A 26,841-nucleotide genomic window follows, 5' to 3' on the forward strand; every position below is an offset into this window, starting at 1 on the left:
TCCTCACTCCTCACTCCTCACTCCTCACTCCTCACCCCTCACTCCTCACTCCTCACTCCTCACTCCTCACTCCTCGTCCCTCACTCCTCACTCCTCACTCCTCACCCCTCACTCCTCACCCCTCGTCCCTCGCTCCTCGCTCCTCACTCCTCACCCCTCACCCCTCACCCCTCGCTCCTCGCCCCTCGCCCCTCGCCCCTTACCCCTCACTCCTCGCCCCTCGCCCCTCACCCCTCACCCCTCACCCCTCACTTCTCACTCCTCACTCCTCACCCCTCACCCCTCACTCCTCATTATATCGATTCAAATGAACCAGATCTCCTTTTTTTAACCAAGACCTGGTTCAAGACCGACTCCCTGCCCTAGTGTGGCTCAGTGAAGTAGTGTGGCTCACTGGTTAGAGGCGGCAGACCCGAGAGCAGAGGACGGCCCGGGACCAGGGTTCGATTCCCGGCGCGGCAGGTTTCTGGACCAGGGTCAGCGGACTCGATAATTCTCTCGCCTCAGTGCCCACTCTGATCAGCGATCACACTCGGCAACTCTGGGCATTAGCTTGCCTCATCTTCACTAACGGCCCCACCAGACCGCCGGGGATGCCTGGTCTCACCCTGGAGATACCCATTAAGGGACCATCTCTCAGGGAAGCCAGGAAGGGTTTCGCAGCGGTCGAAGCGCCTTGGGACCCTACGGGTAAGTAGTGCGCTATATAAATGCCAATACATTTACATTTACATTTGCTTGCCGCTTTACCATCGACATATTCCGCCATTCGTGCGGATCGTCCCGAGGGCAAGCGGGGTGGCGGAGTGGCTTTAATAGCTCGTACTGATTTCAACTTTCAAATCCTTCCCTCCCCTCCTATCACCGATGTCGATCTCCTTGTAGCTCGTTCTACTTCCCACCAAACTCCCCTCACATTTGTTCTTATTTATCGCCCTCCCCAGCCTACCCCTTCGTTTCTCCCCGATATCCAGACCCTCTTGGCCACTCTGGTAGTTAACAATTCTTCTGTATTAGTTTTAGGGTACCTCAATTACTGGCCCAATGACCCTGCCGAAAGCCCCCAATCTAAGGAATTCACCTGCCTTATGAAAAGTTTGAATTTTGTACCGCTCATCCACAGTCCCACCCACCTACATGGCCACATGCTAGATCAAATCTGGACACTGAATGTTCCATCCACACCTCCTATTATATCCCCTTGTCCATGGTCAGATCACTCCACCATCACGCTCTCCTTTGCCCTAGCACCCTTGGTCAAACCCCCTCTTCCCAAAAATACCTGGGTTCGGAAATGGGGTAAGGTAGACATGCCCTCCTTCTGCTCAGCCCTAGCCTAGACCTGTCCTGATTTAAACGGCCTGACAGCCGCCCCACAGTTGGCCGCAATTAACAACTGGCTCACGGCGGCAGGTGATGAATTCGCCCCCCTCAAGCGGCTTTCAGTCAAACGGGCCCACGCAGCCAATCGTTGGTTTACTTCTGACCTTAAAGAAAAAAAACTAGCTGCAAGAAGGGCCGAACGAGTCTGGAGAAGAACTTACGACCCTACCTTAAAAACCATCTACTTGGCCGTCCTGCAAACCTATAAAAAGAGCATCCTGGAAGCAAAAGCCGAATATTACACCAACAGGATAATGGTTGCAGAGTCACAATCGAAGGAAATTTTCTCCACTGTCCATGAACTTGCCTCATCCACCAGAGCCACGGCAACCATCCCCCCGTCCCAATCCCTCTGTGACTCGCTTAACGAGTTTTTTATAGACAAAGTTGTTAAAATTAAACACAACATCCCCCCGCCCTCTTTCACCTTTGTTGATCCTTCCCCTCCCCCACCACCGTTAAACTGACTAACTTTCCACTTCTAACTGCTGACACCCTCTTCCCTCTGCTCCAACGGGTCAAATCAGGCTCTCCCCTGGATTTTGCTCCTGCTTGTACCCTCAGGGAAGTCTACTCAGCCTGCCCTACTCCCCCTTTGACCCTTCTTAACGACTCACTTATTCACGGTCACGTTCCCAGTTCACACAAATCGGCGGTTGTCATCCCAATCTTAAAAAAATTGGACGCCGATCCCTCCTCCCCCTCCAATTACCGCCCCATCTCACTGCTCCCTTACCTTGCAAAAGTCCTGGAAACTCACATCACTTCTACCCTGAGCACTCACATTGAGGCAAATCATTGCCTCTCCCCCTGCCAAGCTGGTTTCCGTCCCCTGCATTCTACAGAAAAAAGTGGTCATCTCAGTCATGGACAAGCTGCGTGAAGGTATCGACATCAACCTTCCGCAAGCCCTGATTCTCCTAGATCTTTCCGCCGCTTTTGACACGGTGGACCATACCATCCTCCTTAACCGTGTCAGGGCGGCGGGCATAGAAGGCTTAGCCTTTTCTTGGCTCGAGTCCTTTCTCGCTGGGAGAACACAGGGAGTACGCTTGACTGGCTTTGCGGCGGCCTCTCGCAAGGTAGAATGCGGGGTCCCTCAGGGTTCATCACTTTCCCCTCTTTTGTTCAACCTTTACATTTTTCCCCTCATTTTTATGTTACAGCAACTGAAGGTCACCGTGTTTAATTACGCGGATGACCTCCAGTTAATCTTTAATCTGTCCCATTCACCTTCATCTGCCCTGAACGTCCAAACTACCATGACTCTCATTCAAGATTGGATGAACTGCAGCCACCTCAAACTTAACCCGGACAAGACCGAGCTGGTCCTGACCGGAGGTGGTTGCAGTCCATGGTCCCCTTCCTTCTGGCCCCCTTCCCTTGGTGTCCCTCCACTTCCTGTGTCCAAAGTGAAAACCCTGGGAATCCTTCTTAATCCCCAGCTCACTGTTTACCCGCAAGTCAGCTCCGTAGTTTCTTCATGTTTCTTTTCCCTTAGAGTAATTAGGAAAGTTTCTCGTTTCTTTTCCCCCTCAGCTTTAAAAATTATCATGTTGGCCATGGTACTTTCCCGTATAGACTATGGCAACATAGTCTATAATGGAGCCCCTGCATACATGATCCATCGACTACAACTGGTGCAGAATCAGGCGGCCCGCCTAAACCATGGCCTCCCTAGATATCATCGGGTCGCCCCATTACTCAAAACACTGCATTGGCTCCCCGTGAGAGAGCGTGCCCTGTTTAAACTCGGCTGCCTTACGTATCAAGCCAGAGCGGGCACTGCTCCCGAGTTCATCTGTTCTCTCATTAAGCCATACTGTCCAGACAGAGAACTTCGCTCGTCCCATTTGGCCCTCCTCTCCATCCCCCGCTTCAAAAAGCAGAGGGCGGGCGGAGCGAGATTCGCTGTCCTGGCTCCAACATTTTGGAACTCCCTCCCGGTTACTCTACTCACCTCACCTTCTTATCTTTTGTTCCGGAAAAATCTTAAAACCTTTTTGTTTACACAAGCCTACCCTTAATCTCCCTGTTGCTGCCACCCACTGATCACCACTAGCGCCATGAAACCGCTGGGTAAGCGAGCGCTGTACAAATGTTTTTAAATTAAAAAAAAAAATTCAAATCCTCACCCCTCGTCCCTCACTCCTCGCTCCTCACCCCTCACCCCTCACCCCTCACTCCTCGCTCCTCGCCCCTCGCCTCTCGCCCCTTACCCCTCACTCCACGCTCCTCGCCCCTTGCCCCTCACCTCTCGCCCCTCGCTCCTCACCCCTCGCCTCTCGCTCCTCGCTCTTCGCTCCTCGCTCCTCACTCCTCACCCCTCACCCCTCACCCCTCACCCCTCACTCCTCACTCCTCACCCCTCACTCCTCGCCCCTCGCCCCTCACCCCTCACCCCTCACCCCTCACCCCTCACCCCTCACTCCTCACTCCTCACCCCTCACCCCTCACTCCTCACCCCTCGTCCCTCACTCCTCACTCCTCACCCCTCACCCCTCACTCCTCGCTCCTCGCCCCTCGCCCCTCGCCCCTCATCCCTCACTCCTCGCTCCTCGCCCCTTGCCCCTCACCTCTCGCCCCTCGCTCCTCGCCCCTCGCCTCTCGCTCCTCGCTCTTTGCTCCTCACTCCTCACTCCTCACTCCTCACTCCTCACTCCTCATTCCTCATTCCTCATTTTACACTGACCTGTTTGGTAGATGGTTTGACGGTAATGTTTCATCTTGGGCTAAATTCACCCCCCCCCAACCAGATAGCGCCTCAAACAGGCTTCTGGGAACTAAACTTGAAACCCGCATGTAAGGAACATATGAAGGAGAGAAGCTGCACTAAGAGTCAATGAATACAGAGGAAAATACAAAGTGCAGATGAGACAGAAATGCGCCCCCCCCTCTCTGTTCCTTACCGGATCTTCTGCAGCCGGGTGTCCGGGTGCTTCAGGGCCTCACACAGCCGGGCCGCACCAGCGTCACCCAGTTCATTCCAACTCAAGTCCAGGTCCAGCAAAGAGCGGTTGGAGCAAAGGACAGCGGCCAGAGCTGCACAGGAAGCACCGGTTATTCCACAGCTGCTGAGGCTAAGAAGGAGAGAGAAAGAGAAAGAGAGGGGATTAAAACATCAATAACTCTCAGCAGGGCTTTAAGTGGGATGAAAAAACTGGGGGGGCCTCTCAAAAGACGTGGCTGATGTAATTAAGGGCGTGGCTTAAAAGCACATCATGTAAAAATCCGTGCTTAGCGTAGTGTGCTGTCTGACTTGTATTTTGATGTTTTTGTCATTGCATCCAGATATAACATACAACAAGTAACATCATACCTACAACAAGTCAGGACTATTGCCTTTGTCAATGGTTGTTAGTTGCATAAGATAAATAAGCAGCAACTATGGCTTGTTTATAATGTTGAAAAAGCTTCCACTTAAAGCCCTGGTGACACCACAACAATGTTGCTGCTCCTGAGTTTCAAAAAGAGAAGGGAAATCCAGAGAGAAAATGACTCTCTTTAAAGGATTTCCCTTCCCCTACAATGCTCACCTGGCATGACGTCATGGTGTAACTTCTCCACTAGTGAGAAGTGAGCAGTGTGAGCGGTGCACACTAGTGAGAAGTGAGCACTGTGAGCAGCGCACACTAGTGACAAGTGAGCAGTGTGAGCAGCTCACACTAGTGACAAGTGAGCAGTGTGAGCAGCGCACACTAGTGACAAGTGAGCAGTGTGAGCAGCGCACACTAGTGACAAGTAAGCAGTGTGAGCAGCTCACAATAGTGACAAGCGAGCAGTGTGAGCAGCTCGCATTATTGACAAGTGAGCAGTGTGAGCAGCTCACAACAGTGACAAGCGAGCAGTGCACACTAGTGACAAGTGAGCAGTGTGAGCAGCGCACACTAGTGACAAGCGAGTAGTGTGAGCAGCGCACACTAGTCACAAGCGAGCAGTGTGAGCAGCGCACACTAGTGACAAGCAAGCAGTGTGAGCAGCGCACACTAGTGACAAGCGAGCAGTGTGAGCATTGCACAGTAGTGAGAAGTGAGCAGTGTTAGCAGCGCACACTAGTGACAAGTGAGCAGTGTTAGCAGCTCACACTAGTGAGAAGTGAGCAGTTTGAGCAGCTCACACTAGTGAGCAGTGAGCAGAGTGAGCAGCGCACACTAGTGAGAAGTGAGCAGTGTGAGCAGCTCACACTAGTGAGCAGTGAGCAGAGTGAGCAGCACACACGAGTGAGAAGTGAGCACTGTGAGCAGCTCACACTAGTGAGAAGTGAGCAGTGTTAGCAGCGCACACTAGTGAGAAGTGAGCAGTGTTAGCAGCTCACACTAGTGAGAAGTGAGCAGTGTTAGCAGCGCACACTAGTGAGAAGTGAGAAGTTTGAGCAGCTCACAATAGTGAGCAGTGAGCAGTGTTAGCAGCTCACACTAGTGAGAAGTGAGAAGTTTGAGCAGCGCACACTAGTGAGCAGTGAACAGTGTAAGCAGCTCACATCGATGTAAGGAGTCTGGAAAAACACGGGCCTCCTTGAAAAACTGCTGTTGCTCAGCACCCGCGAGACCCGGCCCACTTAAAGCCCTGGCTCTAAGGAATTATCGCTGAAACTATTCAAAACAAGATAAAACTAGTCAGAGCAGCAGCTGTCATGGCCAGAACTCTCTGATCTGAGTTGCCAAGAAACACTTTACCCTCCTCCCACTGTCACCTGGTTTCAGTCCTGATCTTGTTGGAGCGCAGGGCCGCACTCACTCCTCGTTTTACACTGACCTGTCTGGCAGATAGTTTTGATAGCAATGTTTCATCTTGGCCTACATTCACCCCCCCCCCCCCCCGCTGCAAGCAATGAATAGACGCAGCTGGATGTAGGCACCCGTAATCTACAGGAAATGAAACGTATGGCAGCAGAGGGGGACTTCTTAAAATCTCCATCCTTTGGGGACATTCTCCTACTCCGTGTACTCGGGGTGCTGATAGCGCCTAAAACAGGCTTCTGAGAGTTGACCCTCAAACCTGCATGTAAGACAAACATATGGAGGAGAGAGGCTGCGCTCAGAGTCAATGAATACAGAGGAAAATGCAAAATGCAGATGATACAGATTAGGCCCCCCTCCACACCCCCTGCTCCTTACCTCATCTTCTGCAGCCGGGTGTCCGGGTGCTTCAGGGCGTCACAGATCAGGGTCGCACCAGCGTCACCCAGTTTATTGTGACTCAAGTCCAGGTCCAGCAAAGAGCGGTTGGAGCGAAGGACGGCGGCCAGAGCTGCACCGGAAGCACCGGTTATGCAACAGTAACGGAGGCTAAGAAGGAGCGAGAAAGAGAGAGAGGGGATTAAAACAATAACGATACGAAGGATTTATCACTAACGGGATTAAAAACAAGGTATAAGTACCAAGAACAGCAGCTGTGCTGGCCCAGGACTCTCTAATCTGAGGTGGACAAGAAACACTTTAACTCCTCCCACTGCATGGATTTATGGAGGACTTTGGGTCCACTTATAAAAGCACATATACCATCTCTTAGTGGGGCAGCTCATGGGATGGATTCCTTTAGTAGACGTTTAGGTCACAGTCATATTAAATCAGTTATACACATTTACAATGCAAAGTGCGTCCCCACGGTGGCGTTTGGTGTGGAAATCTGGGGATACAAGCCTTGACGTTCAATTCCAGCTCCAGAAAACAAAATGTAAAGAAAGCTTTCAAGAATACCCCAGAGTGTCCCAGAGGATATTGTCCATGAAGAAATGGGAGCAGATTTTATAACTGATTTTGTTTGACTCCGTCCAACACTTCTTTGTCTCTCAATACGGCTTAAGAGTGAATTGGAATTTAACGGGATGATTGGGACTGATTGGATACATTTGAAACTAAGTCATCACATTCCTTGGTTAAGACAACTCTGGGGGAGTCGGGTAAACCACAGTTGTTTAGTACCCCAGAGCTAATTAGTAAATCAAACCTACAGCCATGTCTACAATCAGGACTGGTACCACCGGATAACACAAGACCCTACAGCCCAGATTCTGGATGAAGTCATGAAACCTGTGAATGGCGCCAGAGAAATAGGCATACTCTGACCCAAAGAATCGGAATACCTTGTGAAGAAACATCCACGGACCCCGCATCAATACTTTCTCCCGAAAGTGCATAAGGACTCCAAAACACCCCCGGGACGCCCCATAGTGTCCGGTTGTGATTCGGTCTTTGAGACAATTTCCCAATTCGTGGACATATTCTTAAAACCTCTCGTTGTCCAAGTTCCATCGTACTTGAGGGACACTATGGACTTCATTAATAAAGTTGAAGGTCTCAAGTTTGATTCCACTTCCCAACTGTTGGCTACCATGGATGTGTCTTCGTTGTATACACAGATACCTCTGCAAGATGGCCTAGACGTCATTGAACTATACTTCAATCAATCAGGGACACTTATAAAGCGCGCTACATACCCGTAGGGTCTCAAGGCGCTGGGGGGGGGGGTGCCGCTACTGCTCGAACAGCCAGGTCTTCAGCTTCTTCCTGAAGGAGAGGTGGTCCTGGGTCAGGCGCAGGTCGGTCGGGAGGGAGTTCCAGGTCTTGGCGGCCAGGTAGGAGAAGGACCTTCCTCCTGTAGTCGCTCTTCGGATGCGGGGGACGGCGGCAAGGGCGTGGTTGGCTGATCGGAGGTGGAGTTTGGGAGCGTAGAAGTTGACTCGGCTGTTGAGGTAGCTCGGGCCTTGGTCGTGTAGGGCTTTGTGTGCGTGGGTGAGGAGGCGGAAGGTGATTCTTTTGTTGACGGGGAGCCAGTGAAGGTCTCTCAGATGTCCGGAGATGTGGCTGGTTCGTGGGATGTCGAGGATGAGTCTGGCTGAGGCGTTCTGGATCCGCTGGAGTCTCTTCTGGAGCTTGGCGGTGGTACCGGCGTAGAGGGCATTGCCGTAGTCCAGTCGGCTGGTGACGAGGGCCTGGGTGACGGTCTTCCTGGTCTCGGTGGGGATCCACCAGAAGATCTTCCGTAGCATGCGTAGGATGTTGAAGCATGCCGAGGAGACGTTGTTGACTTGCCTGGTCATGGAGAGGGAGGAGTCCAGACCTCGCCCGCATAGGGTTCCTACTGATCTCATTGTCTCATTTGCATCTCTGGCTCTGAAAAAAACCTTTTTCACATTCGAGGATGAAATGTTCCTGCAAGTGAAAGGCTCAGCGATGGGCTGCCCCTTTGCGCCCGATATGGGTATTCTTTACATGGGCCAATACGAAGAGAGGTATGTGTTCAACAACAATCCCTATAAAGACCATATAGAGCAATGGCTCAGATATATAGATGACGTGTGGTGTGTCGGTCCACCAGTCTTACTTGAGGAATTCCATGTCTGGCTCAACAACAGAAGCCCTGACATCAAATTCAGCTTGAGCTATGATTCGAAATCTCTACCATTCTTGGATGTGGAGGTGTCTGCAACAACTGATGGAATGTCTTGTTCCTTATATCAAAAGGAGACTGACAAAAATAATGAGCTACACTACAGGAGCTATCACCCCAGGAGTCTTAGGGACAACCTCCCCTATGGACAATTCCTCCGTGTGCGGCGGAATTGTTCGTCAGTACAGCAGTTTGACCTACATGGGCAGGCGTTGGCTGCCAAACTACAGGAAAGAGGATATCCCCGTAAGCTGTTGAAGCATTCAATGAAAAGAGCCAGATGGACGCCTAGGGAGCATCTCCTTGAAAAAAGATCGAGACCTGCGACCCAAAGGATTGTATGTGTTTCCACCTTTGGTCCTCATACTAATCAGCTCCAAAAAACCATCAGAAAGTGTTGGCATCTGGTTGAGGAAAACTTACCAGATGTGGGTGCACCCCTGTTTGCCCTGAAAAAAAACCGGAGCATTGGCCAGATGATTACATCTACACGCCCCCCGCCAAAAGAGACACTCAAAGTACTATCTTTGGGGCAAATCCTGTTAAGGGACATCGTAAATGCGGGACCTGCACCGTCTGTGACCTCACAATGGAGGGCTCCCTCTTCACAGACGGTACCAAATTTTGGCGTCATGATTTATTTATTTATTTATTTATAAAATTTCTAAAGCGCACAAATACCTTCCGGTGTCTCGGCGCTAGAGTTCACAGATTGCAGAGGATTTCCATTGATAGCTTACTGATTGAAAAGCCAGGTCTTGAGATGTTTTCGGAATGTTAATAGTGAAGGGCTAAGTTTAATGTAGGAAGGGAGCTGATTCCATTGTTTTGAGGCAGCCACCACAAAACGTTTGTCTCCCCATGTTGCCTTTTTTGTACGTGGAATTTGGAGCTGTTGGGCTGAAGATGAACGTAATGTTCGACTAGGCTTGTACACATGAATTGCTTTTTTGAGGAATTCTGGTCCATTATTGTTCAAAGCCTTGTAAATAATACACATGGCCTTAAACGTTGTCCGGCTTCTAATCGGTAACCAAAGAAGCTCGCGAATGATGGGGGAAATGGATCAGTGTTTAGGTCTGCCAGTCAGAATCCTTGCGGCAGCATTTTGAACAAGCTGTAATTTGTTCAAAACTTGCTCCTGTGCGTTGAGCAATAGGCCATTGCAGTAGTCCACCTTAGATAATACTAGGGAGGACATTAGGGTCTTGCCTGCATTTGGGGGACGAAATGGAAGCAATTTCTTTACCATTCTAAGGGTAAAGAAGGAGGATGAGACAACTGCGTTGGCATGGCTGACAAAGACTAGCTTGTTGTTGAAGAGCACGCCCAAATTTCTCACTTTAGATACTGGTGGTGGGGGAGTTCCCAGCTCCGAAGGCCACCAGACAGGAGACCAAGGCAGGGTCAGTTCACCAAATAACATCACCTCCGTCTTGTCAGAATTTACCTTTAAACAATTCTGATTCATCCAGATACTGATGGCTTTCATGTCCTCCTGAAAGTTCGCTGCCACTGCTTCTCCATTTTTGTGGATCGCCAGGACCAGTTGAGTGTCATCGGCATATGATGTTAAACCTATACCAAATGACTTAATCACCCTTGCCAAGTCCGACACGTAGATGTCGGACTTAGCGATGAGCCCTGAGGAACTCCACAAGGCAAGGTAAAGTCAGGAGAGCAGTAGCACCCCATCTTCACGGACTGCACTCTATCGGCCAGGAAGGATGCTAGGGTTGCTCTGGCCCTACCCTGAATGCCAATGGCAGCGACACGGTCGATCAAGATGGTGTGATCGACCGTGTCGAAGGTTGCAGATAGATCCAAAAGTATAGGATCGCTACACCACCCTGGTCCATGATTATCCTGACCTCCTTTGCTGCCTTTATCAAAGCAGTCTCGGTCCCATGGCCCTTCCTGAACCCAAACTGGGTGTCGTCAAGTAGATTGTTCTGGTCAATATAATTCGACAGCTGTTGGTTCATTGCCTTTTCAATTATTTTTGAAGGATAGGGGAGTGAGGCAATAGGGCGATAACTTTTGGGCTCTAGAGGGTTTAAGGTAGGTTTTTTTAAAAGAGGTTTTACAATTGCCTTTTTCCAGATTGGGGGATAGTCGCCTGTCTGAAACATGGTGTTACAGATGTTGGTAAGCACCGGGGCTATTAAGGTGGATACTGGTTTAAGGATAAGTGGAGGACATGGGTCCAGTGGTGATCCTGATTTAACAGTGTTCATAAGCTCTTCCATAGATGATTGGGATAGTGGAGAGAAGACCTCAAAGATTGGTTTTGGTGAAATGAGAGGAATATCCAGAGTGGCAGAATCGGTAATCGTTTTTTTTTGTAAAATTATCAAAAATATCCTTAACCTTAGCCTGGAAGAACTCTGCTACTTTATTGCAGAATATTTGGGATGGTTCTGTGGTGGGGGGGGGGGGGGGGCAGGTGGATTAGCTAGCTTTTTAACCACCTGATATAGCTGTTTGTTTGAGTTATGAGCTAGTTTTATTTGTGTGCTATAAAAGTTAAATTTTTCTGCAATAATAAGCTTTCTATAGCTCAACAACGCTTTCTTGTATGTTTCTCTATTGTTGTTGTCATAGTTCCTGCGCCAACGCCTCTCCAAATTTCTGCAGCGTTGTCTTTCGAGCCTTAATGGCTCCGAGAACCAAGCCGCAGAGGGTTTGATGCGATTTGGCTGCATTTCTTTATTGGGTGCTAAGTGGTCAAATGCCTTATGTAGCCAATGCTCGTAATTATTGGATGCTTCATGTGGATCCGATGTATCTTCTGGTATCGTAGATTCCAGAATGCTATGTAAAGCAATGGAGTCAATCTTTTTCCAGTTACGACATTTGATCTGAGGGCGTGTGTTAGTAGAAGAGTTCTTATGGTTCCTAACTAGAATTGTAAATTTGACGGCTGACTGATCCGTCCATATAAGCGGAAACATTGTGAGGTGCGTAATATGGGAATTATTAGTAAATAAACCGTCCAGGGTATGTCCTGCTTGATGAGTGGCTAAAGTAACCTGCTGTTCTAAACCAGCGGCTGAGAAGTCAGAGATCAGGGTTTGCGAATCTTTATCTGCAAGGTTTTCTAAGTGGAAGTTAAAATCTCCCAGTATTGTGCAATCTGGGTTGGTGGCTACTGGTTCCAGTAGGTGATTGAGGGATTTCAAAAAGGGTGTGCGTGAGATAGGTGGTCGATAGAGCAGAGTTCCCTTAAAAGTTTGTGTAGGAGAAAGAGTAATAGTGAAGGCGAGAGCTTCCACAAAGTCGTAGTCAAGAGGTTCAGTTTTAATGGCTAGCTTGGCTCGGTGTATGATAGCTAGACCACCCCCTCTTTTTCCCCGAGGATCTGTCTAATCTTATTACACGATAGCCATCTGGCGTGGCGATATTGAAATCCGGGCCAGATGCAAGGTCTGCCCAGGTCTCAGTTATAAACATAACATCTATGTTTTGATTGACTATTAGTTCAGCCACATCATCCCTGTGTTTTATGAGGGAGCGTGCATTTATGAGTACGCAGTTTGTGTATTTTTCGTTATTGTTTCCAGAAGGTAGCAAGGAAGGTTGTTGGGAATAGGGAGATGTAATCGTGAATGCGCAGTTCGGACAAACATTGGAAGGTAGATTATTCAGTGAGCTCAAATCAAAATGTGTGCAAGTCCTGTCATGTAAGGTGTTTCCTATGCTCAGGAGCTGTGCTCTGGGGTAAGTAATTACCTTTGGCATTTGATGGGCTCTACAACGGCCAGGGGGTCTAGCGCACAGCGCAGTCCGACTGGCACCCCTTTGGCACGGCTTTGGCGCGGTGACGGCGCTCCCGCTGCGCTCGACCGCTGCGCTTCCGGGTGGCCATTTTATGTCCTAAGCCCCGCCCCCAGTTGGAACACTACCTCCTTCCTAGTCGAGGAGCCGGCCCTGAGGCACTATGGAGCTTACCCTGCCCTCCACACAAACGGCACGAAGCCGCTGAGCTGTCTTGGAGCCGTGCTGCTTACATTGATTGCAAACCCCTTTCCAATTTGATTTGTTATTACTTTCACACAGCAATTCCCCTTGCTTTTCCATCTCTCTCGCTCTTATTTTCCACATAGTAACTTCCCCTTGTTTTGTTAACTATGGGTGGTGTCAGGCAAGTTTCCAGTCACTACACAACATATTTCATCTCCGGTAGTTTGAGACATCCTTACATCCCTGGGTTTGATGATTGTGCCCTCAGTCTTTTAGATTCATTTTGCATAAATAATAAAATAAATACACACTCTGGCTGTAGCACCCATTTCTATTAGTATCAACACACTCTCCGCTCGACTTCGCGGAACCACAAGTACCAGTAACCCTAGCGTCTGTCCTGTGTCCACCCTCGCTTTCTACGGCCCCCACCGGGCTTCCTGTAAAAGATACCGGAGCCGGCCCGCGCAGCTACACGCTCGATGTCTGTGGCAGTGGAATGGATTGAATCCAGGCATCGCCCGAGTAAGTTTGCTTTCCCTTTGTTTGTAACTCAGTCCTTCCTCTGACAAACACCAACCCTGGCCTTTGTATGCATGTTATCGCTTTACGCTCTTTGCAGCGGTCTAGCCAGTGGCGGCTCCTCTATGGGGGCGTTTGGGCGCCACCCCCCTGCTTTCTCGCCGTGCCAGAAGGCAGAAAAAAATGGTAGTTTCTACCTACCATTTGTTTCTGTCTTCTCGCACAGCGAGAAAGCTGAAGTTCCTGGATGACAGTGGGAGGTGTTTCTCGAGGGCAGGGGGGAGTGGCTTGCCCACTTTTCTTCATACTGACTGTTTGGGCAGCCTCAGGCCGCCCAAGCAGTCAGTATGAAGAACATTGGGAATGCCACTCCCCCCTGTCCTCGAGAAACACCTCCCACTCTCCCTGTTCTCTCTGTATGCTGCAGCATACAGAGAGAAATGACGTAGGTGGGGCAGCCGGCTGTACCAATAACAGCGCTGCGCTGTGGTGGAAGGGAGGGAGACTGCCTGCCGCCTTCTTGATGACGTTCACTGCTGCAGGAATTGAAAAAGACGACGGCGGGAGTCGTGGAGTCTCCATAACGGTAAGTTCGAACTTTACTTTTGTTTTTTGTATTTATCTTTTTTTCCCCCTTAAAACCCTCCCGCCTCCTCCCTCATCGCCTTCGGGCTGCGACGACCCCATTCCCCCCCCCACACCCGTAATGCTGGCTGCGACTGATGTTAGGTGTACACTTGTACGTGTGACACTGCTGTACAGATCAGAATTTGAAAATCGATTACCCATATGTTTACAGATATAGAGGATAGTCGTTATCTTCGGCTGCACACACCTTATTAGAGGTGACGCTAATTAATTGAGGACCGCTCATTTTAAAACATGCACAGCGGTTGTTTTGACCTTCAGGGGCCTGTGGACCTTTTTGCACCTCAAATCGTGTGATAGGATGAGATGTTCTCTCGTATGGATATCCCAAATGGGGCCAAACCAGTGTGATTTGTGCGAGTGCGTAGCAAGAATTATTCACACTTAGCGTTCTTGCATTGAAGATGTATTTATTGTTTGCACTTTCTTCCTAGGCACTTTGACCTTTTTTACAATACAGTGTCGTCGGATTTCGATTTTCATTCGATTAGGCAGCTTAATAGGTAAGGCACACGGTGCACCTTATTGACATTTATGTAAAGCTTAATAAAGACCGTATAGTTAGGACACGCTCAACGAAGGGAGTGTGTGTTGGGATATGTAGTATAATTACGTTAGATCTTAGATATACTTATCCGTGTGACATTGACGCCCGGCCAGAGGGAGCAGCCACAGCTCACTTTCAGCAAGCCTATAGGATAAGAGTGGTAAAATTGGGAAATGTGCAGGAGAAAGGCTGCAGAAAGAGACATTGCATTCCTTTCTCGTTTTTTATCACACTTAATTAGCAGATGACTCCCATCACAGCAGCCAATGATCGGGGCCTACAATAAATAACTAAAGTATTCTGGGAATTGTTGTCCGAGTTCACGTCAAAGGACGTGTGGACTAATTCTATACAACAGTAGTTTATAGAAGCAGAAGCGCAGCTTGGTTCTCTAATGACCTCCATTCGGAATCACTCATCGACCCCACGCGCAGATCTCAACAAAGAGTTTCAAGACCCCTGTCTACACTCTGTATCCGGGGAACATTCCCACAATCGATGCTCTCACTGCCCGTATAAATTTACTCTCACTGGGCCTGAAAACCCATTCCCCATCCCAAAGCACATGGCTATAATCAACTGTAGATCTCTTCCCAAGCACTCATTAGAAATCTACCAACTGCTGGAAAATCATGACCTCGACGTTCTCTTCCTAACAGACACATGGCTAGGACCGGACTCTGATCCCGACATTGTAAATTCCCTACCCCCGGGCTTCTTAATTCATCACATGGACCGCTCCAAGGGAAAAGGTGGGGGTATCGCTATAATTTACAAAGACCATCTCTCCTGCCGACTGCAAGGCAGTCCTCTCCTAGACTGCGAAAACGTCTTGTTCTCAATTCAAGTTTCCCCATGTAAATGCATGTCGGGCTTCCTCATCTACCGCCCTCCAGGACCCCTAGGCCAATTTTGTGAATCTCTTATGGAGCACACATATACACTGGCCGCTACGCATTCTACCTGTATGATCCTAGGTGACCTGAACATCCATTTCGATAAAAAGGAAGCTAAACCAGCCACTGATCTAATAGCAGATCTCGAAACTCTCCAATTAAAGTTACTAAGCCATCTACCTACCCACTCACTGGGACATTTGCTGGACCCGATATTCTCCAACATTAACGATCTTACTGTCCTGGACCCTATCCCGGTACCTTGGACTGACCATTTCCTAGTCCCACTAAATTGGCAGCTAACTCCCACTCCGCGCCCTACTGCCCCACCCAACAAGCCTACGCGCTCTTGGTCCAAACTAGATGTAGAAAATTGGAAACATCATCTAGAGCGCTCCCCTCCTGAACTTGATGCTAACCCCATTCACGCGGACGCAGAATTTTCGACTTGGATAGGAGATACACTGGATAAAACACTTCCAAAAAAACTCTCCAGGAAACCACGGGGTAAAGCTACCTCCCCATGGTTTACATGTGAAATGCGGCTTCTAAAGAAAGCTTGCAAGAGATCAGAAAGAGACTGGAGAAAAAACTTCGACCCCCACAAAAAAAACGGAATATAAAAAAATCCTTCTCAACTACAAAAAAGCACTTAAAACCGCTCAAGTCAATTACTTCGAGGAGAAAATAAGATCATCTACCAACTCATCGCGGGAAACGTTTCAAATAGCCAAAAAACTTCTCAAAGTGCCAGAGCCCCCTCCCCTGGTAGAACCGTCAGTTATCCGTTGCAATGAACTTGCAGAATTCTTTAACCTGAAGATTATTAACATCATCAACTCCCTCCCTCCGCCAACTTTGGACGCTACCTCCGCTGTCGATCAGCCCTATCACACACACCTTGCAACAGTATGTCAACTGTCACATTTCACTCCCCTGACTACTGACACTATCCTTCCCATACTCAACTTCATTAAAAGCGGTTGCCCTACTAACCCGGCACCACTCAACATCCTTAAATTAGTTGCACCCACCATTCTCCCCTATCTGACTAAACTAATCAACAGCTCGCTCACCCTCGGCATCGTTCCCCCCAGCTGGAAAAAAGCAATGGTGAAAGCACTGATCAAAAAACCTCATCTAGACCCACTAGAATTAGGCAATTACAGGCCGATCTCCCTGCTCCCAGGCATTAGCAAAATAGCTGAGAAGCACGTTAATTACAGCCTATCCCACCAACTTGAAACCAATGGACTACTGGAACCCTCCCAGACAGGATTTAGGCCAGGCCAGAGCACAGAAACTGCAATATTGGCGGTTGTAGAAGAGGCAAGGAAAATCATGGACTCAGGAGGATCAGTGGCAGTGATCCTCCTGGACCTAAGCGCTGCCTTCGACACAGTCAACCATGCAATACTGGTCCACAGGCTCAGTGACCGTAGAATTGCAGGAACGGCCCTGGCCCGGCTTAAATCCTTCCTTGAGAATAGATCCTTCCAGGTGGCAGATGGCAACTTCACGTCCAAGCCCACGGCCATCAGCTGCGGGGTCCCTCAGGGCTCGTTCCTGAGCCGGACCCTTTTTAATGTTTATATGTCCCCCCTTGAGAAAGTCGTCGCCCCTTTTGGGATCAAGCTTCTAACCTACGCTGACGACACTCAATTGGTGGTATCCTTAAGTCAGCAAGACCATTCCCTCCCTAACCTCCAAACCTGTCTAATTGAAATAACCAAATGGATGAATCTTTCCCACCTCAAGCTGAACAACGACAAGACAGAGATAATGATCCTGGGCAATAAATCTCTCTACCACTCTAAATCCCTATGGCCACCCTGCATGGGTACTCCCCCCGTTCCGAAACAAGAAATTAAGAGCCTGGGTATATGGCTAGACGAAGGCCTTAATTTCTCTGCCCAGGCAAGGAAAACGGCTGGAATGTGCCACGGCCTCCTACAGTCAGCGAGGAAAATTCTACCCCTACTCCTGGCACAATCCCGTAAACTCCTAATCCTTGGCCTTGTGCTGTCCCGCCCGGACTACAGGAATGCCCTATACCTGGGGGCCCCCAAAAAAGTACTGTCAAAACTCCAGTCAGTACAAAATGCCGCAGCCCGCATTCTCACAGGAGCCCACCACCGCTGTTCAGCCAAACCCGCTCTGAATGCCTTACACTGGCTCCCCGTCCAGGAGAGAATACAATTCAAGGCTCTCTGCACTTCCTACAAAATTCTGCACGGTAAGGCCCCACCAATTCTACAAAACCTCATCACACCTCACACCACCACAAGAATGCTTTGATCCTCAAACTGTAATCTAGCTTCTGTACCTAGAATTAAGAAGGCCCGCTCTGGCGGTCGATTGTTCTCATACAATGCCTCCAAACTATGGAACACTCTACCCCCGAACATCAGAGCCCAACCCAACCTCCTCTCATTCCGCAGAGCACTTAAAACTTGGTTATTCCCGTGAGGTTCACCTGCAGCTGGCTCTTGTCATTTAGCGCTGGGACGCTCACGGGCAGCCATGCGCTCTACAAATCAGTAAAATAAATAAATAAATAAAACTCATGAGTTTTGATTTATAGGTGAAACACACCTGCTATGAACAGAAGGCATTAATCCTTCATTGTGCACCATCGGTTTAATATTCATGCCCTCATTAATGGTAGTTAGTGTATGATAGATTGCCGCCCTGACACTCGGAGTCCAAGTTTTGAGTCACTTCTCGCTGAGCTATGTTCGGGCCAGTGTTCCTAATGGAATGTGCAAATTCATAGACCAATAAATGCACGTGTTCAGGTATTCAGACCTGTTTGCAATCCATGTCTGCGTATTTATTCTTCCACAAAGCTTAGTCTCAAGTAAATATAGCCTTGCTTGATGATCGTATAGCTTCTTCAGCACCAAAAGGGGGTCATTTATCTAAGTTGGCAATCCTGCAGATATGTACAAGTAGTAGTTTGTGTCACTCTTCAGATTACAGAGGTGCTACGCTGTCCAGAGTCCAGGAGGTAGGTACTGGACGGGTAGATATACTATCACAGTACAGAGCAGGCAGGTACTCGGCCAAGGGTGGACATAAGCTGACAGAACAGAGGCTACACCACACAAGATGCTGCATCTGTGAAAGTAAGTCTTCCCAGTCTAGGTATCGCATTCATGTGGCAGTGAAATGACATGAAAGATCACTTGATGGAATGCACACGTGAGATATAATGAATATGTCAGTAGAATAACGTAGATTATTGAACAGGGTCAGTCTGGTGTTTTGAATTTGTGATACCCCCAACCCCTTTCCTTCCCGGGCGCTTCCGTCTACTTGCATCTGTACTTGCGCGCAGGTAGGACATGATACAATAATCCATGTTACGCCCTGTGGTTTTGAATTTGTGCAGCCGTTGGGGCATCATGCATTACAGCGCTGTCTGCTTCTCTTTATTTAGCAAATTAGAGAAGGCGAGCCGTTCCACTGTTCGACCGCGCACCGCTCCGCGGGCGCCTCGATCCATGAGTCCTCCTTACCCTGCGTCTACAACTAAGTACAGGTACGACATGGGCCAGTTCCCTTGTAAATCTTCAACCTTTGTTTATGTACTCATGGTGACCTTTTAAATCCAATAGTCCTGACTGTCACCTCACTTGTTTTTCCAGACAAAATCACTTGATGTGCAGTTAATCTCCACTCCTGCAGCATTTGTGCGCGCCGTGCAGGTAAATTGCAATCACTTTTTCTTTTACAGTCAGATAGGGCACTTACATACACTGTTGCACTATTAGTTTGACACCATTCCTTAATTTCTTTACAGTGAAGATCATACCCAGTCCCCGTCCTGAGGAGAACCTTCAATATCTACGGTTCGCGTTGACCCCCAGCCTGTGACAAGAAAGAAGGGTGCAGCCAGGGAACAATCAATACCACTGTAGTGGGCCCTTGCTGGCAATCTTAAAAACACTTTATCACAGGTCTTGTGAGATAGGCAGGCAGTCTCATTCCATTCTTAGTTCCGCCTGTCCACTGGTATTTAAGTTAAAGGACTGGTTCTTTTTGTGTAGCATTTTTCCTTGTTTTAATGTCTTTCATGTTGCAATTTGTTTTGAATGTAATAACTATGTAATAAGTTGTATTTTGGTGTCGTGCATTTTGAGTATCCACTGTGAACTTCTGTACATCTGTATATATTGTGCACACAACTGTATGTTATTGATTCAACTGTTTTGACAGGACTTTCCTCTGAAGACATATGGATGAATTAATGAAACTCAATTATAAATGAAAATAAATCTTTTTGTAATACAAAACGTCTGGTTCACGCAGCACAAATTGGCTGTGTGTGTCCTAATTCATCATAAAACAAACCTGACCAGCCATCTTGTTCTGTTTAGCAATTGTTGAGGTCCAGGCTGGTCAGTTGTAGGATCCAATACCTTCTTTTGTGTACTAATTAGTAAATCAGACATAGGCTGGGTGGAAGAGGCTTTTAGATAACCACTAGTGAGGTGAACAGCATTTACAATGCAACTTTTACCACGCAGTACCTTTACCACTCAACTTTTACAACGCAAGTCGTTACAACGACTTGTGCTGGGGGGGCGCTGTAGGATAGGGAATAGTTTAATTTACTATCCAAAACCTTCCCTACTATCCACGGGGACTGGAGTTGGAATAGTAAATTAAACTATTCACTATCCAACACCCCCCAACGCAAGTCGTTGTAACGACTTGCGTTGTAAAACATGCGTGGTAAAGGCATGCGCAGTAATGACATACATCCACTGGTGAAGCGAGGCTACAAGTGGCTCAATCCAAAGATGGTTATACGCACTTTATAAGCGTGAAATCCCATCGTAGAAGACTACTGTAGGAGGCTGTCTGAGTATATGGTGCGCACCTATGTAAGTGAAGCACCCTGCACTAATCCAGACAACCCTTACGGTGATTTCAGGCTTAGTCCAGGAGGAGTGTTACGCAGATTGTTTTACCAGAACTAATCATATCATTTCACTGGGATAGGTGCATTTGCTCGCTGAGCCATCTCACTAGAGCAGGAGCCCGTGACTAGAAGGTTGAGCACAGTCCCCTGGGATAGGTGCATTTGCTCGCTGAGCCATCTCACTAGAGCAGGAGACCGTGAGCTGAAGGTTGAGCACAGTCCCCTGGGATAGGTGCATTTGCTCGCTGAGCCATCTCACCGTAATAGGATCCCGTGACCGGAAGGTTGAGCACAGTCCCCTGGGATAGGTGCATTTGCTCGCTGAGCCATCTCACTAGAGCAGGAGCCCGTGACTAGAAGGTTGAGCACAGTCCCCTGGGATAGGTGCATTTGCTCGCTGAGCCATCTCACTAGAATAGGAGCCCGTGACCAGAAGCTTGAGCACAGTCCCCTGGGACAGGTGCATTTGCTCACTGAGCCATCTCATCAGAACAGGAGCAGACAGGTGGAAGTCACTGCATCTTATAATAACTGCTGCTAAAAGCAGAAGAAAGGTTCAAACTTTATACCCGTAAGAGGAGCCCCCACGTCTGAACCTAACATGGTCTTGGTGAGAATGATGTAACCCCCCACCTTCCCAAGGACATTCCTACTGGACTCACATGAGCTCCTTGAGGCGGCTCTGCGGATCCGTCAGCACCTCACACAGCACAGATATGTCTGGCTCTAACTTAAACAAGCGGAAGGAATTAGACCGAATAACCTCATCCTCCATCTCACAGCTGCTGAATCTGTGGAGGAAAGAGCAGCTATGAGCCTCACAGGTGGGTGCAGGGGTCAGTGCTGGGGTCAGTGCAGGGGTCTGTGCAGGGGTTTGTGCAGGGGTCAGTGCAGGGGTCAGTGCAGAGGTCAGTGCAGAGGTCAGTGGAAGGGTCAGTGCAGGGCTCAGTGCAGGGCTCAGTGCAGGGCACAGGGCAGGGGTCAGGGCAGGGGTCAGGGCAGGGGTCAGGGTAGGGGTCAGTCCAGGGGTCAGTGCAGGGGTCAGTGCAGGGGTCAGTGGAGGGGTCAGTGCAGAGGTCAGTGCAGGGGTCAGTGCAGAGGTCAGTGCAGAGGTCAGGGGTCAGTGCAAAGGTCATTGCTTGGGTCAGTGCATGGGTCAGTGCAGTGGTCAGTGCAAAGGTCAGAGCAGGGGTCACCAATGCAAGCTTTGCTTCACAGGTGTCTTTTTTCTTCACAATTAAAAAGGTTATTTCTTGTTAATGAGGACAGTAAAGGTCTTTGTCTTTAACACCGGAAATGCACCTCTAAAACCGGATACAATACGTCCTTGAGGCTACGATTGCGGACGTAATAGAGAGCTATAATGAGGGTTTTTAGTGGAGCACATAGTCATGCTTATCAGGCATGGCGGACCTTAATGGGAGCTTTAATTGTTTGGTAGAGCGGGAAAAACGCTGACGTCTCTGATTGGTGAGACTTGAGTTTAAAGGGAAGCTTAGAGCACGGATTCTTTGCACGCTGTCGCTGCCTGCCTAAACTCCCCGCGACTACATTGGAATTATATCCTTGAAAGGTGAGGTGCTGACCGGATGAGTTATTATGTCTAGGAGTATTGGTATTGGATGTGATGTACATTTTGGCTATTCATTAAATTAATGAAGATTTCTAAGTCTCGCCTTTTATTTATTTTTCTTAACAGAACTTGCGCTGAATATTTATTTTTCCTAACAGAATTTGGGCTGAATTCCATTCGTTACTAGATGAGGATATGAAACGAATCAGGTCTTGTTGTTACGGTTTATTTGGAATAAATGGGCATTTACAGACATGTTTCTTATCCTAGTTTTGAATTACTAAAATAATATTGGGGATGAGGATATAAGTAGTGAGGTATCTGTTTGCCTTTATTTTTTACTATGTTGACACAGTCAACATGATTCCCTTGGCGAGGTATGGTTGTTGTGTTCTCATTGCTCCAGCACCTCGAGTTTTTCCCTCCTCCTATATATAGTGTCTTGGGTTTTTGCTATGCTTTAACACCAGACACATTTTTCCTATAGTTTTACAGTGATATCAAGATTAAAGGCTGAGTCTGCATAAGAAAACATTTCAAGGGGAGTTCAGGCAAAGATACTAATTTAGAGTTAATATCAGGTGAGATATTCTTCTGAACAGATTCTTACTTTGTAATTAGCAACAATTTTTTGATGGTTATATACCTTTTGAATATTACTGTATTGCATATATGTTGAGCATTACTGCTGTATGCAAATGTGTACATCTTTAGGATTCACTGGATATGAATTTCTTTATATATTAGTATCAAAATGTCTGGTGTTCGTGATCTGTTTGATTTAATATTATGTGTATGTTAAGTTTATCTTAAAAATCTTTTTAATTAGGTTGTATTACAGTTGGATTAATCAAATACGAAGACAAGATCTTGTCTTTGAATAAGATATACATTTACTGGAGGTAGGGAGGACTAATTTTCACTTTAAACAGTTATTTCTTTTTTAAGAGCTCTGAGGAATGTTGAGACACTTTTTATCAAGTGATTTGTCCACCGATTTGTTATGTTTCAATAGATTGTTATATAGGCAGGTGTCCTATTATTCAGTCATGTAGTATTATGCTTTTGATATTCGTTAAAATTGACATGTATGATTTATTCATCTATTAATGTGATACTTTTTTCTATGTTTTGGTGTTTACAGCCCTGATGATGTCCGTCTGTAGACGAAACGCGTCGGCTGTTTGTGTTTGACTTATGAAATATTGAAGATTTGCTACTGCTTTGAACATCACCATCTCTGTTGAAAATCATCAAAAAGATGAACATTTTTTGGAATTCACTTCTGTGAACCATCTTATTTTGAGGTGAATTTGTCGCTCCCTCATTCTTCTGTTAATACATTAGTGATTTTGCTGGATTTCACCGGTGGATCCAGATGAGGTGCTGAGCTGACATTGGAAGACTAACATATACTTTTTTCTACTACTGTGTTTGGAAATTCAGTTTTTGTCTGTGCTGATCTTGTACCCTCACCGTTCTTCGTATTCAAATATTTGTTAATTAGGGTTATTAGCACGACAACAACAAGGGTTGATCTTTTTGTATTATTGTGACTGACTAAATATGGAGGATGATAGAGAAAAATTGGCGAAAGAGATGTTTCAAATGAGTAAGGGTTCTACCCCGATATCTAAGAACAAGACACCTGTTAACAGTTTGAGAGACAAATTCTTGAAATTAGAAAGGCTAAAGAAAGCTGAGCTTTCAAAATGGTGGGACAGGGTTACTTTACAGAATTACTTAGATTTGAGAAGAATTCCCAGAGGTCTACGGATATTAATTTTTCCGACATTAAATGACCTGGATATTGATTTATTAAAAGATTGGGAGGAGATTCTCTATAACTCTTCATTCACTATGATTAACATTTTGATTAAGAATGCTAATAGAAAAGTGGATATGCTGAAACAGGAGATCTTAGATCTTGAGTCAGAGATCAAAGCTATGAATCTCCTAGAGCTCAATGATAAAAATTATGTCATTTTGAAAGATGTGATTAATAAGTTCCAATTACAGATTAAGGACAAAAAAATGAATAAGATCAGGAGGGATGAAAGAGATTATGCCCAGGGCAGGATATTCACTTTTGTCAGAGGATATGATGAAATTGTCAGACCTAAGGGTCCTGTTAAGGTCACCGGACAGAGTGACTTGAGCTCTGTTAATTACAGCAGCTCTAACGTGTCATCGGTTGAGGACTTGGAAGGTGCGGGAGGAGCTACTGCCGCCCCTCCAGTTAACTCGTCTTTTTTCGACGAAATTACTCGCATAAAGAAAGGCAAAAGAAAAGACCCTGTAGGAACAGGAGGGGTAGGAAACACAGGAGGTATGAGGATGGGGACAAGGAGCCAGGATGCACAGAGGAAATAGTTGAGCAAATGCCAGAGGTCAAATCAGGTGAACTTCAAGTCATTAACTTGTCTGAGAGGATTCTCAATAATAATGAGTTATCAGTTTTGAAGAAAGGCTTATCATTTTGTCCCATGTATAAATGTAATTACACAGATTTGGAAATAGATCTGTTTCATTTTTCGAGAAGATTGAAATTGAAAACATTTTTTTCTGAACAAGAAAGATCTATGATTGTCAGTCCTCAGTCAAATAAAGATTGTGCTATGTCTATCAATGACTTGAGAAATACTTATTTACTATTGCCTATCTCTGAAGGGGGATGATTTAAGGGAGGAGGATGTTGCTGAATCATTGAATATCATGACTGATTATAGTTGTTCGAGTGGTCTTAAAACAAAATCTAAATTTGTTCCTCAAGGTGGGCAATTTTTTGCCATTGATTTGTATATTAACAAAACTTTGGAGGAATTACACAAAATACAAGATCGAGAGTGTAAAAAGAGAACTAGGAAATTTCATGATAATTTGTCTTATAGTGAAAGGGCAGCATTAAAAAGTTTAAGGAATGACAAGAATATTGTAATACAATCTTCTGATTAAGGGGGTAATGTAGTTATTATGAATAGATCTGACTACCGTGCGGAAATACAACGACAGTTACAAGACCCCTCTTGTTACCGTAAGCTAACCCGCAATCCTATTCCTGAGGCATCCTTGCTTATTAATGACAGACTATATAATTGGAAAGAAGAAGGGATGTTGGATGAGGCTGAATTTAAATATCTCCATATTTCTAATCCTATTTTCCCCTTCATCTATGTTTTACCGAAACTACATAAGTCCAGAAAAAAACCCCGGGTAGACCCATTGTAGCTGGCATTGGTAGCATTACGGAACATTTGTCAGAGTTTGTGGACATGTTTTTAAAGCCTCTGGTGGTGAACCTGCCCGCATATATCAGGGACACCATGGACGTCCTCAATAAACTGGAGGATGTTACATGGGAGGAAGGGTACACTCTAGTCACTATGGATGTGGTAGGGTTGTACACCTGTATTTATTCGGACATGGGCTTAGTGGCACTGAAACACTTTTTGGGATGTAGAAATGTGAGTTTGAGAGAGCATTCAGATATGTGATTGGAAATGGCCAGATTAATTCTCGAGAATAATTTCTTTTTGTTCGAAGATACCTGGTATCATCAGACGAGAGGCACAGCGATGGGCTCCAGGTTTGCTCCTTCTTACGCCAACCTATTTATGGGTTGGTTCGAGAGGGAGCATGCCTGGGGCCGTGACGCTGGTAAATGGCATGATAACATTTTGTTTTGGACTCGTTTCATCGACGACATTCTCATGATTTGGAGAGGGTCGGTGAACGAGTTACAGGAATACTTTAGTTATTTGAATAATAACAATTTTAATGTCTTGTTAACACTTGAGCACAGTAATTCACGTATAGTGTTCTTGGATGTGGAACTGTTCATTGATAATGACAAGATTATGAGTACTTTGTATAGAAAGTCTACTGCCAATACCTCCATTTTGAGGTTTGAAAGTCATCACACGAAATCTGTAACTAGAGGCATCCCCTATGGAGAGAGGGTTAGGATTCAACGGAATTGTAGTAAGGATAGTGATTTTCGGACAGAACTTAATTCTTTACAAAATAGGCTCAGGGAAAGGAGTTATCTTGAATCTGACCTTGTTAGAGCTAGAAACAGAGTCTATAAACGTGAAAGGAAATCTACTTTGATCCAAAAAGAAAAGAAGAATACCTCTAAGGGCCAGGTAGCATTTATTACGAAGCATTGCATCCAGAAAGATGATATATTTAAGGCACTGGGCAAACACTGGAATATTTTGAAGGGAGTTCCAGCACTTTCTGGTCTAATTGGTGAACGTCCAGAGGTCATTTTCAAAAGATGTCCGACTGTTAAGGAGCTCATAAGTAGAAACTATCTTAATCCAGTGACAGTCAACAATTCAGAAGCATACACTGGGCTCCAATGAGGGAACTACACAATGAATGAATGAATGAAGCACACACAGGGCTCCAATAAGGGAACTACACACTGAATGAATGAATGAATGAATGAAGCACACACAGGGCTCCAATGAGGGAACTACCCCATGACTGAATAAATGAAGCACATACAGGGCTCCAGTGAGGGAACCACACAATGAATGAATGAAGCACACACAGGGCTCCATTGAGGGAACTACACAATGAATGAATGAAGCACACCCATGGCTCCAATGAGGGAACTACACAATGAATGAATGAATGAATGAAGCACACACTGGGCTCCAATGAGGGTACTACACAATGAATGAATGAAGCACACACAGGGCTCCAATGAGGGAACTACACAATGAATGAATGAAGCACACACAGGGCTCCAATGAGGGAACTACACAATGAATGAATGAAGCACACCCATGGCTCCAATGAGGGAACTACACAATGAATGAATGTAGCCCACCCAGGGCTCCAATTAGGGAACTACACAATGAATGAAGAATGAAGCACACACTGGGCTCCAATGAGGGTACTACACAATGAATGAATGAATGAATCACACACTGGGCTCCAATGAGGGAACTACACAATGAATGAATGAAGCACACAC

At 46.7% G+C, this 26,841-nt stretch overlaps 1 protein-coding gene across 1 annotated transcript in view; it reads right to left on the bottom strand.

Annotated features, from left to right (window-relative positions):
• LOC147736956 (NACHT, LRR and PYD domains-containing protein 3-like) overlaps positions 1-26,841 on the bottom strand; it is a 409,027-nt gene that overhangs the window by 61,275 nt on the left and 320,911 nt on the right. The window contains exons 6-8 of the mRNA XM_086922388.1: positions 20,944-21,011; positions 6,501-6,671; positions 4,293-4,463 (exon numbers count right to left, since the gene is read on the bottom strand). Coding sequence (XP_086778514.1) covers positions 4,293-4,463; positions 6,501-6,671; positions 20,944-21,011 — 410 coding nt within the window. The remainder of the gene's footprint in view (positions 1-4,292; positions 4,464-6,500; positions 6,672-20,943; positions 21,012-26,841) is intronic.

This window comes from Lissotriton vulgaris, chromosome 1_1, assembly GCF_964263255.1.
Source record: "Lissotriton vulgaris chromosome 1_1, aLisVul1.2, whole genome shotgun sequence".
NCBI classification, from domain to species: Eukaryota; Metazoa; Chordata; class Amphibia; order Caudata; family Salamandridae; genus Lissotriton; species Lissotriton vulgaris.